This window comes from Sesamum indicum, linkage group LG8 (genome assembly GCF_026168435.1).
Source record: "Sesamum indicum cultivar Baizhima isolate 11 linkage group LG8, ASM2616843v1, whole genome shotgun sequence".
Taxonomy (NCBI): Eukaryota; Viridiplantae; Streptophyta; class Magnoliopsida; order Lamiales; family Pedaliaceae; genus Sesamum; species Sesamum indicum.
In genome coordinates, this window is record NC_142664.1 from 22,065,185 (window position 1) to 22,077,766 (window position 12,582).

General features: G+C 35.6%; 2 protein-coding genes and 1 long non-coding RNA gene across 9 annotated transcripts; 2 read left to right on the forward strand and 1 right to left on the reverse strand.

Annotated features, from left to right (window-relative positions):
- Positions 1–66: 66 nt before the first annotated feature.
- On the reverse strand, positions 67–6,700 carry NF-YC13 (nuclear factor Y, subunit C13). 6 transcript variants are annotated; one of them, XM_088883458.1, is made up of 6 exons: positions 5,979–6,700; positions 5,701–5,784; positions 4,967–5,608; positions 2,629–3,550; positions 1,901–2,160; positions 67–430 (listed from the first exon to the last, which is right to left on the reverse strand). In XM_088883458.1, the coding sequence occupies exon 1, from the start codon at positions 6,698–6,700 to the stop codon at positions 6,179–6,181; it is 522 nt and encodes a 173-aa protein (XP_088739584.1). In that variant the 3' UTR covers positions 67–430; positions 1,901–2,160; positions 2,629–3,550; positions 4,967–5,608; positions 5,701–5,784; positions 5,979–6,178. The 6 variants fall into 6 exon arrangements, with proteins under 6 accessions (XP_088739584.1, XP_088739582.1, XP_088739583.1 ...); XM_088883456.1 differs by having other exon boundaries at positions 2,629–2,775; positions 2,871–3,550; positions 5,701–6,700; XM_088883457.1 differs by adding an exon at positions 751–828 and having other exon boundaries at positions 5,701–6,700.
- MAP65-8 (microtubule-associated protein 65-8) lies at positions 1,542–5,570 on the forward strand. Of its 2 annotated transcripts, XM_011088476.3 has the most exons (11): positions 1,547–1,853; positions 1,933–2,136; positions 2,646–2,903; positions 2,997–3,209; positions 3,304–3,459; positions 3,544–3,703; positions 3,787–3,938; positions 4,046–4,133; positions 4,308–4,381; positions 4,784–4,858; positions 4,997–5,570. In XM_011088476.3, exons 1-11 carry the CDS (start codon positions 1,770–1,772, stop codon positions 5,318–5,320), a joined length of 1,788 nt encoding a protein of 595 aa, XP_011086778.1. In that variant the 5' UTR covers positions 1,547–1,769; the 3' UTR covers positions 5,321–5,570. The 2 variants fall into 2 exon arrangements, with proteins under 2 accessions (XP_011086779.1, XP_011086778.1); XM_011088477.3 differs by lacking the exon at positions 3,544–3,703 and having other exon boundaries at positions 1,542–1,853; positions 3,831–3,938.
- Positions 6,701–6,705: 5 nt separating the features above from the next.
- On the forward strand, positions 6,706–10,997 carry LOC105168410 (uncharacterized). The gene is made up of 3 exons (XR_848336.3): positions 6,706–6,991; positions 7,108–7,194; positions 10,606–10,997. It is a non-coding gene; the product is annotated as an uncharacterized LOC105168410 (long non-coding RNA).
- Positions 10,998–12,582: the final 1,585 nt, after the last annotated feature.

The following is a 12,582-nucleotide window of genomic DNA, read 5'->3' on the forward strand; positions in this document are numbered from 1 at the left end:
ATTACTTATAGCTAAATCAACTTAATTTAAACCAGTTTAAAAATAGAAACTGGAAAACAAACACTCTTTATAATTTATTTTTAGCAATAACATTAATAAGCACTTATTTTAAACATTTACAACCACCACCTAATAACAGAAATTTCTTGTTCGTTTAGCCATATTTGATATAAATAATAGCTTATTGAAGTGAAAAAAGTCGAAAGAAACTAACGAGTTGTTATAACCGGAAATTTGTATTTGCTTCCGTGGGTGGACCTCATGATGTGGGCGCTGTCAACAGTGTGTTCGGATTAATTTAATTGGGCCCGACCCAAATTCACACGTGCGAATGCTGTATCCGACCCGAATCCAGTTTTTGACTCGAGTTCGGTTGAATCCCATTTCATTCCAGATCTTAAAAAGCCCGAATTTGGATCCGGATGTGAATCTGAATCCAAAAGAATTACAGAAAAAATCAACTCTTTGAATGCAATATTACATGATAAACATAGCACCATCACTATTTAGAAACTTGTATCTTAATTGGCATCAATTTCATGTATAACAAAAATATAGCATCATCCATATCTGACTCAACAAATCAGATTTAGGCCTTTTGCAGAAAAAAGCAAACAAGATTTAATTTCTGTCAATATATATATATATATATATATATGTGGATATTAATAATCATATTAGGTCTGGATCTTTAACCCGGGAAAATTGCATATTGAATAAGAAAATTTATTAGGAATTTAGGATCAACACCTGACCCATTGACAATGCCACCCTCTCCTTATTTAAGCATCATGACATGATTTGGCATCCTCTTTCACATGCTGCCACCTAATAAAGCATACTGATGAAGAAGAAAGGCTACCAAGCATTCTATATTTCAAACTACATTAATGGGACTTCTTAAAGAGCAAATATAATGTGCTTAGTTTTTAATAAAAGCACTGAAAAAGGTAGACCAGGTGGGGGGTCATTTTGTGGAAAAGGGATCACTAATCTTTCTCATAATCATGATGTCTTAGCCACAGAATCTGGTTAATTTACAAACCTTTTCTAATCATCATCATCATCAGTGTTGCCTTAGTGAATAGTCCAGAAATTCCATCCTCAACCAATTCTAATCATGCACACAAGCTGTTCATACTTCAAAGTCAGTGATCCATCGTAATAATTATGCTTGTTATTTGATTAGATGAATGCCGCACAACTAGTACGAAGAAACTTTCCAAGAATTGTGAGCTAATAAGAACATGAGATATCTGGCAATCACTATGGCATACTGAATAACAAAGATTCCTACTTAAAGCCCATGCGATAACTTTAGTTTCATCAGTTGCACACAGCTCCCATGCCGTGAGCATTTCTAAGCAATTTTTCACTTTTATGAGAGATTGCTTGAGAATCAAGTTCTGGTTAAAGCATAAAAAGAATGATAATATTATCAATTGAACTCTGATGAGAGATGCATATATCTTATCTCCATGTTAAGACCTTCATGTAAAGGGACGAACTCAAGGACTAAAAGCAACAGAGAACCCTTAAAACCAAAGATTCACTGTCACCAACCAGGGAAGTCTTATCTTTTAAGCAAATATTCACTGCCAAAAGCCCCCATCAGATATGGTCCCTCCATCTCTGTAGTCTTAAAACTTCTCTAGAAATACAGAAAACCCCAGTGGCTATAATTTATATGAGAACACTCTTCTTACAATTTCTAGCTTCCCCACCCCCCCACCCCCTTTCTGCCTACTACTTCAGAAAGGATTTTTTCGATGGGATCCTTCCAAAAATCAAATGGGATGGGAAGTTCGGCGTTGTTGGAGACATCATGCGGATATTTACTACAAGAATTACAGGCAAGTTTTTCAGTTAGTAGTTCATTGCAATGGGAGAAGCCATTTACCTCATTGACAACTTCTGAATTAATTCTGGCAGATCATATGGGATGAAGTAGGAGAAGACCAATTTGAGAGGGAAAAGGTTCTGCTGGAACTTGAGCAGGAGTGCCTCGAAGTTTACCGAAGGAAAGTTGATACTGCGAATATTTCACGCGCTCGACTACATCAGCAGCTTGCAGAATCTGAGGCTGAATTTACTCATCTTCTTCTGTCTCTTGGAGAAAGATCACTTCCCGGACGGGTAAGATAGGCCGCATTCTTGTTGCTAGTGTAGGAAGAAGGTTAGCATTGTATAAAACTGCAGCAAGTCAAATTCAAACTAATATTTATGATGTATAGGGCAAACTTATAGAGTATCATGGAACGGCCAACTTTCAAACTATTGTAGACACTCCAGAACTCATATTTCCAAGAATGGCCAATCTCATTAAACCTTGGATTTTGTAGAGGAAGGAAAGGAAAATCATTAAACAAAAAGCACCATTATTTGATATAAGAAAAATCTTTCTTTAAATAGTTATCCAAAACTAAAAAATCCAATCAACCAAAATAGAGCAAGGAAATACTTGAAAGTTGTATGTGCATGATTCAAATAAATTCAGTGGCATCTTATATCCGTATGACTGATTCGAAGCTTGACTTCTGATATTTTTATAGTAGAACAAACAATTATATATATCTTAGCAGGACAAATGCTTAAAAGATATGAACTACCTTGTATTAATTCAAGTACCTTTTCATTCATGACAGCCGGAGAAAATGGCAGGAACACTGAAGGAGCAGCTAAATTCTATAACCCCAGCGCTCCGAGAGATGCAGTTAAGGAAAGAAGAGCGGGTTAAGCAATTCCGCGTGGTACAAGGGCAAATACATAAAATTTCTGCAGAGATAGCAGGTCGGACAGAGTATAATGATTCATCATCAGCTGTTTGGGTTAATGAGAATGATCTTTCACTTAAAAAGCTTGAGGAGTACCAGAATGAGCTTCAGAGACTTCACAGTGAGAAGGTATTATGAATAAGTATGTGTCGTTAGGTACCAACTAAAACGAGAAACTTTGATTTTTAATTCTTCTTTTGCATACACATGTCTGGATCAAAGAGTGACAGACTTCAAAGGGTGGAAAAATACATGAGCAGAATCAAAAATCTGTCAGCCACTTTAGGAATGGACTCCTCCCTTATCATCACCAAAGTTCATCCAAGCTTGAATGAATTGTCAGGACTGTCAAAGAACATCAGTGATGGTATTCTGGAAAAGCTTGATAGCACAGTAAAGTCCCTTGAATTAGAAAAGCAAACAAGACTTGACAAGGTAAGTATTTAGAGATCTTGAGCGACTTCATTCAAATAGAACTGGTTTCAAGAACAGCAGCATTTGAACCTGTTTATTTGACATCATTATGCAGCTTCAACAACTTGGTAGAGCATTGGCTAATTTGTGGCATCTCATGGACACACCCTACGAGGACCGTCAACAATTTCTCCATGTCACCAGCCTATCATCAATGGCATCAGCTGAGATATCCACTCCTGGAAGTCTTACTCCTGACATAGTGTTGCAGGTTTGACTTTTGAACACATACAACTGAAACTTCTCTAGGCTTTAATGCCACAATTGATTCAATTGGATCAAAAAATGTTTCAAGGCTGAGACTGAAGTCAAGAGATTGGATCAATTAAAAGCAAGCAAGATGAAAGAGTTCTTTTTCAAAAAACAAATTGAGCTTGAGGAGATATGTAGCAGATCACACATGGAAATACCTTCAAGATCAGAGATGGAAAAAATAATCAACCAAATAAACTCTGGTCAGACTGAACTTTCTAGGAGAACTTCTAGTAGTTATTGTTTATGGTTATAAGAATATTTTACTAATAGCAACATACAAAAGGGGAGATTGATCATGCCGATCTCCTCACAAGTATGGATGAACAGATATCAAGAGCTGAAGAAGAAGCTGCCAGCCGAAAGGTGATCATGGAGAAGGTTGAGAAATGGATATTGACCTGTGATGAGGAGCGCTGGCTGGAAGAGTACAGCAGAGTCAGATTCTTCTCTTGTTCCCATAAACAATTTTTTCTTTTTTCTTCTTTTTCTTGGGTTGCATTTTATATCATCAAGAAATCGTAGCAACTCATTTACTATTTCAGGATGAAAATCGTTATTCAGTTAGCCGAGGTGCTCACAAGAACCTCAAAAGAGCAGAGCGTGCCAGAGTTATGGTCAATAAGATACCAGGTGAATCTGTCTAAGTCATTAACTTGCCTTCAACAGAGCTAAGCAAAATTTTATTGGTGCATCAATATTGGTTGCTAGCATTAACATTTCAATAATTAAAAATCTAATTAATGAGTTTATAGCAAAAGGCAGTGAGTAACATGTGCATTTCATTTGCACTCTTTTTCTTGGCAGCGTTGGTGGATTTGCTGATATCCAAGACTAGAAACTGGGAAGAAGAAAGAAAGAAGGTGTTCTTATATGACGAGGTATAATTCTATCTGGAATAGCTATTCAGATGAATCATTCTCGTAACCACTCTATATATTTTCAGATGTTAGCTAGGAACAAGTAAGAGTTAGCTAGAGACCAATTAAAAGGAAATAACGCATATCAAAAGGTAGAATAGGTTATATCTAATCTACAGCAGACCTCAAAGTCTTGAGATAAGAAGATAATACTGATTTGAGTTGACACTGTACTGGAAACTTGTACTGTTCTTCAATTGTCTAGAAAGAACTAAACATTCTAATTCCATTGCAGAACCCCAAGTTTCTGAGTTTTATGGCTCATTATTCAATTTTCAATGTGATTCAAGTATCATTCTGCTATAAATATGCATTATAATTCTTTCCCAAAAGTTACAATGGGGAAAATTTGTCTGACAACAGGTTCCTCTGCTTGCAATGCTTGAAGAGTACAATATGCTGAGGAAAGAAAAGGAAGAGGAAAAACAAAGAGATAGGGTAATTATATTCAGCATGTTCTCATTCATGAGTAACAAATATATTTCCTTTGTTGAACCCTTCTTTGAAATATTCAGTCACAATAGGATCTACAAACTTAGAGATTACCTTAATATATGGGTTACGTCTTTCATCCAGGAGCAGAAGAAGGCACAAAGTAAAGTAGTAACCCAGCATGAGAGCCCCTTTGGAATGAGGCCAGGCACCAGCAGTCATCATTTTTCTGATAAAAGCTCAAATGGAGGCTTCAGCAATGCAACCCCTCTGAACAGAAGACTTTCCCTGGGCGTACAGCAGATGGGATCAACCAGCATTAGCTCGCCTACTGAAAGCATATCTTTCGCCAAAGGAGGAAGGAAACCATATGGACAAAGGAAATACACTCAAAAAGGGTTCTCTTATCATCTTAGAGAAGACACAGTTTCAGTTGTCTCATCATTTTCTGGCCCCTTTTCACCCTAGCACATTTGAGTGTCAGTTAAGACTTAGTTTCAGTTGTTTCATCATTTCAGCCCCTTATTATCAAGTAGTACGGAAAACCCTATGCCCGTATCAAAATATTGATCATTTCTAGTTTGCACAGAATGTAAAGGATACATTAGGAAGTTAATTCCAATAACAGGACCTTTTCACAATATCTGTAAATCAGAATAAGTAACCCCGACAGTGTTGATTGAACTTATTCAACGAGTATGATCTTTCTCCAGAACAACACTCCGAAATGTTTTGCTATCTTTCAGTCTATAAGAACTGCAATGCCAAGATTGAATAAGCATTATTCCAATGAGACTTGAAAGAACAAGGAACAAGAACTTCTACTTAAGTTTTAGGTATTTCAAAACCTTATAAAGAAACAATCTTTTCCCAAAGTCAGGCACAAAATGACAACAAGAGATTCTAGGATAAGGAAATAGAACGTGTAAAACCTGGAGTGTGCATTAAACAAAGTATTAGATTATCAAATGTCCAATGATGGATCATGAGAGTCATAGACAAGATTGTCACTGATGAGGAAAATTAACAGACAACCAAATAAATTAATACAAACGAAATATAGTTTGCCTAATAACTAATGACAGAAAAAGAATACCACAAGTACAAGAATTCTTACAGCCTTTACCATAAATTTCAAAACCTCGAAAGGCAATTACTCAATCTTCGCCAGGCTGAAACTCAAGAATCAAAAGCATAATAATTTGAACAAGCAAAATCATATACCATAAAAACAACATCAAAAAGCCAGTAGCAGAGTAGTTTCTTCAATTTTTTACATTCTGCACGATGGAAACTAAAATAGAATTAGAAGATGAATCATTAGATCTAAGTGAACTTCTGAAAGAAAGCCTCAATTGACCGAGTAGCAAAAGGAACAGGCTTCTTATCCAGCCTCGTTTTTGCCTGATCTTTCGGAGGGTTTTGTTCGGCCGGCTGCGGAGGCATCGGAAGAGAGTCCAGCAGAAAATCACCGGTAGGGCGGTGGCGTTTGGCCGCAACTCGCATGTGCTCGACCCTCACAGTTCTTTTCTTCTTCTCCAGTGCGACGTGTGCCGATTTCTCCGCTAGGAACTGGATGAATAGCTCGGTGGAGGAAGCTACGAGAAACAGCGCTTCGGAGTTGACCTTGTTGATGTCCTTGTCAAGTTTCATAATGTTCTTCACTCGGCGAGTCGGGATCTCGAGCTTGTGTATCTCGGCAATGGGGTTCGGATCTTCTTCTTGCTGCGCCATCGTAGGATTTGTTTTTGGGGTTGGGGGGAGAGGACAAAAGGGTTTTATCTGGTGACGGGGGATTTGGCGGGAAAGAAGAAACGAAGTGGGAGAGCGTGAGGGCAGTTTGGTCATTTGCTGATTACAAAATGGTGATGACTGGCTGGTGACATGGCAATCCTTCTCTGCTGGCTCAGTTTTTTCATGTGGCGCTAATTGGGGAATGGGACGATTGAGTGTTGATGTGTACCAATTATGCACTTGGCTGGTGTGGCAATCATTTGCTCCATGCTGGTGCCGACGTAGTCGCCCCTAACGCCAGACAGCTGCTTGAAGTTTGTCTTTCTGAGAGCAGAGCAGTCTTCTTATGGCTCGTAAGCGTGGCTTATCGGGACGCGGTTTGCACTGTTGCAATCTACCCGACGAGTACGTACAACAATTTCATATAAAGTGATTACTCGCACAAGAACAAATTTAACCATTTATTTCTTTTTCCCGTGTATGCTAAATTGTTTTCTGTTTATTTCTTTGATGGTGAAAAGGAAGCATCAATCAACCGCAGGCCGACTCCCGACGCAGAACATGAGGGAGATCGCGAGCCAACGCTTCAATCAATCGTCAACATGAAGGTTTGTTCTGTGTTTCAGATGGTTAGATTTTCTGTATTTTGTTTAATTTCCGCAGGAATTGATCATTGAGGCATTCTTTTATTGGCTGCGGTATCGTTGTTTAGTTGATAGAGACGGGTGAAAAGGACAGTGTTTGGTAGTAGAGGAACTCGGGTTTGATTTTGAATTCCATATCACCTTCCAACTTTTGTGTATATTTTTCATCTGTACCAATCTCAACCTCCTAATTTTAGAATCTAAAATGAACTAGTTCTGTAATTGGCATCAAGCAGATGAGCATGTGAATTATCAGGAGCTGATTACAGCATTCTTTTTTACAGCAGAAGGAAAAATAGAGTTCCTCATTAGGAGTGAAGAGTTGGTCTATGGAATGGAGGAGTGAATGATGATTAGTTTTCCGAGACCAATTAGAATAACATCCCAACCTTCACAATCTACGCGCACGTCTTCACGTTCCTTTCTTTTCATTTCTCTGTTGTTATGGTCTTACATGAGATTTTAGATTCTGCGGCACACTTCATTAATTGCTTGAGAAAACAAATGCAATCTGTTTGAGAAGGTAGTTCACAAGGAAGAAGGAAAGGACTAATGTAACTGTTGACGACCATAACACCAAAAGGAAAAGGTGGGTTTCTTCCCTATATTTGGTTGTTCATGAATTATGTATTTCAGTCTTAACTTACATGGTTTGTGTTTTCACCTTACTATTTTCTTCTGTTTATACTCTGTGTTTTTAATTTAAAATGGTGGTCAGTGTATGTGCTACCTTTTCCCCTAGTGCATAGGTTAAAAGAAGTAAATAGACTACTAACTATATCAGCAGATGTAGAGATCTCTTGGATCTCTCTGTCTTCTCTTATTTACTTCCAGATCTTGGTTTACCAGCAAGCTTTAGGTGTGATATTCTTTTGTGCTGCCCTTTTGCCACAACTGATGAATTGCCTGCAACTCCGACCTTGAACAAAAACCTGATCATCTAACAGATCCTCTTTTCTTCTTCCTCCTTAATGTCTCCCATATTTAGCTCTAGATGCTTTCAGAGATATCCTGATGTAGTGCTGCTCTGGCACCTTACCATCAATTTCCTAATAAGTAATAACGACATCTTTTTCTATTTCTTCTTCGATCACTGCAATAAAAGACGGTGGTGAAGGAAAAGTATGAGAGGAAACATAAAGGAAATCTGGTGCTTGGTTCCCTAGCTAGGAAAGTGTTGACAACGACATTCAGCAATTAAAACTGAACTCTCCCAGCTCTTACAAGATTTGTGATTTCCTTTTCGGGATAAACTTCAAAGATATATTATTACATTGATTTGGCGGACTTAAAATTTTGATAGCATCTTTTTTATGAGGGAATTGAGACCTACAATATGAGTTGCACATGTTTTAATCAACTATGAGGATATTTACCCAAACTTTGATCATCAGGCTCTGGATTTCTTGACAGTATATAGCTTATACAAGTAATAAAGACAAACGAAATCATGAACTCCTAGGCGCCGTTGGTCGAGGTCCAAACCCCCAGAAACAATATTGGTGAAATTACTGAGATATCACGATGGCAAGACTGGGTTGGATGCGGAAGCGCTGAAAGAATTCTTTTATGTGCATTGTGGCTTGGACTAAAGAATTTCCTAATATGTTATATATACTTACATGTTAGTTCGTCGCCCCCTTAGTGTCAATTTTAGGAATCTGATAAGTGTTAATTTCTACAGGAGTTACCATCCATCCCAAGCATATTATATTGCTCCTCCAGGCATGTCAAAATGGGTGATTTTACTCTACTCAAGCCCATACTCAATAAGTATCCATAGTGATTACTTTTGTATGCTACTTTTATCCTACTCATAGAATACTTACTGGGTTTTATCCTTATTATACGGATACCCAAGAAATTGTGTAGGTCCAGGCTTTTTCTTTTTATTAATTTTTTTTTAAAGTTTTCAAAAAATACAATCTCTTACCAAAGAAGCAATTGTCCGTGTTTTCCATAATGATATTACGTTGGTCACTTAACTTATTACTAATATTTCACGAGCTTCCAATCGATAAAACAAAAATCTAGTTAATTGAATTAAGATGCAAATTGACCATGATTGAAGTCTAAATTAATGATGATATTGGCTTCATTCATATTATAGATTGTTATTAATTAGTTATGAAGTTGGGATAGATTGAAGATAGGATTGAAAACTTAAGAACTTGTGGAGGTTGAATAACTTGTTATCAATCTTGTAATAAGAGTTATTAAATCCATTGGTTGACTTAGTTCTTCATGTTATACTCTTGATGATTAATTTTTCTGGACACACCCAATAGTCACAAGCACCGATATTCTTCCCTCATATGATTTAAGTGCTTGTTGATGCTTTTCATTTGTACAAGATCAAGTTATTCCTGCTTGATTTACCTTTGTCTTAGTATTGATATTAAGGAAACGAGTGATGTTTCCATATGCAGCTTCTGTCCCTGATTCAGTAAACGCAGAAATGTCGCAGCTTCATTTCTTGCATCAACTGCCCTTTGAAGTGATAGGGAGCTTATACAAAGATGTACCTTTTTAGGGAGACAGCCTTGACAAAATTGGCAAAGTTATACTGTGCTCTCTCGAGTTCATAGAAATGGTTGCGGTAGGCACACGAGGTCTTAATAGAATTAGTGTTGTGTTGAGGATGAATTGTTACTGGACCAGAGAGATAGATTCAAATGTTCTCTAAAGTGTCAAGATGATGGAAAATGATACATTATGAACATTTTGAAGATGTCCATGGGCTAATGTTGGGCTTGCCTATGTTGTCCCAACTCATCGTCCTTTTCCGTTAGTTTGAGCTCTTGTTAGTGGATGATTACATTGTTAGCACATGATTTTTGTTTAATACTGGAGGTGATTGAGCTGTTCATGAAGACTGTGGACCTTGAGAAGCAACACTGCTCAACTTATGAGGAATATAATTGGTAGGAAAAGATGATGTTGGGCGTTGCAGAAAGGTGCATTTCATACTTTGATCATCTCCATTAAGTTGGGAAATAGAGGCAATAATATATCATTGGGTTTTGATAATGGAGAGAAAAGAAAAAGAAGGGAAGAACTTTGCGGCTGATGCACATAGCTGGGGCGATATTGGCCAATTCTTGGTTGAAATTGATTGAAGCAAAGGCCTTTACCTTAGTAAGACCTTACAGATTTGTGAATATGAAATTCATAATGCGAGATAGCTTATTGCACTCACTTTATGTCTTCTTATCAGTATGCTACCATTGTCGATATTCAGAGAAGTTTGCTTTTTTGGGCTATTCTTTTTTCGTCTGATTTAAATGCTTCATTGGGAAACATTTAATTTTAACAGTAATTTCCTGATTCCATGAATGCTTAACAGTTAACACAGATATTGTTGGATTTCTTCAGAGCTGAATCCTTTTTTTGGGAGATATGTGCTATAAAAAAGTGGTCTGTTTCTTTCCTGTTAAAGGCACTGCAGTGGAGATGTATTTCCAGCTTGCTTCACTTTTGTGATGTGCGTTGTCTCGACTCTCGTGGCCAGCCTACTAGTTCCACTCCTACATCCTGCGCCAATCCATCCCCATTTTATTCGCCTTTTTTCTTCATTACGTGTCAATATTTGGCTCCACAATCAATGTATTTTTTTTAAAGCTATTATTAGTAGTATTGTTGTTGTTGTTATTGCATCTATATATGATCTTTCATAGTTGACCTCTTTATGTAAATTATAACATAATAGGATACATTTAACAGATTCATGTAAGTAACGGAATACTAACATCGTGGATCTTAAACGACTTGATATGTCTCGTATTGTAAACAGATCTACTTCAGGGTGCTTCAAATCCCGAATAAATCTAAAACTTTCTTTTGGATTCAACATAGGTTCTTTGTTGATCAAGAAAACGTAACCAATCATTTTTGCAACAGCCAAATTATATGGCCGGAAGTGTGTCGGTGGTTCTCTCCAAGATAGCTATTGTATTTTTCATGTGTAAGATGATTTGTATTTTCTATTCAGATGTAGTGAAGACACAGACACTTGTAGCCTACAACAAATTTAGTCATTTATCCATCTTATTAGGTGATAAACTCAGTAACTGTTTTTGTGTATTACTTATCAAAATTAAAGCTTTTTATGAGTATTTTTAAAAATAAAAAGTGAGTTCATTAAACGTATTATATTAATGTAAGGGTTAAATATATTTTGCACTCCTGAATTATGTATAAAATATATTTATTTTCATAAATTATAAAATACAACAAAATCACCTCCCCCCTCCCCGCCGCCCGTGATACAGGACCTATTTTTTTATGATGAAAATGCCCCTATTATCTACACCCTTAAAATATGTCTATTACAATCATTTCCCTTAAATAAAATTTGAATTTTTATAAAAAAAATTATTTAAAATATATGCTATCCAAAACTTTTGGTTTTTATAATGAGCATAGAATTTATATAGACTCTATAAATTTATAATTCTTATATTTTTTACATGATTGTCCAAAAATATACCTAATTTTTGCTTTGTTGTTATACATATTGAACTTTTTCAAAAAATAAATTATCAATACAATTTAAAATTACTACCTCAATTATAATGTACATATACATTGTAAAATAGACAAATCCATAATACAATTGATCTAATTTTATAATTTTTTGAGTAATGGCATGATATATTTTAATTATGCATACATATAATTGAATAAAAATTTATAAGTTATAACATACTCTTTTTTATACAATTATATGCATCATGTATTTACACATGTTTATATGTATTTTTTTATAAAATATATTTCAATATATTGAACTTGTAAATATTTTTTGTATTACATAATTATAAAAAGGTAGATCTTAAAAATTATTTTTTAAATAAAATTTGAGCAAAATTTTAAATCACATAAAGTAGTTTTGAAGGAATCTTTTAATAAAATATATTTTAGGGAGTAAAATAAAAAGTATAGGGTAAGTGAGAAGAGCATTTTTGTCCTATCAATGCCAAAATATTTTATAAGGTGGATTTTTATTATCTTTCATAATTAGGGGAGTAAATGCGACTATAAACATAAATCAGGATCGGAGTGCAAAATGTATTTAACTCTTATATTAATAATTTAAAATAATATGTTATTTTAATATAAAATAAAAAAATACCATAATTAAATACGCTTGCTTATTGAAATGCATAATTTACCAAATTTAAATAAGAGAAAAAAATAAACTAAAAAAAGCCTTATTTAGTAAAGTAACATTGTGGATTAATTACTGCAGATTTTATCTGAATGCATGATTTTTAAGATATTAGTATTTTAGGAGAATGAAATATCAAATTTTAAATTATTTGGTTCAATAATATATAAAAACACACATAC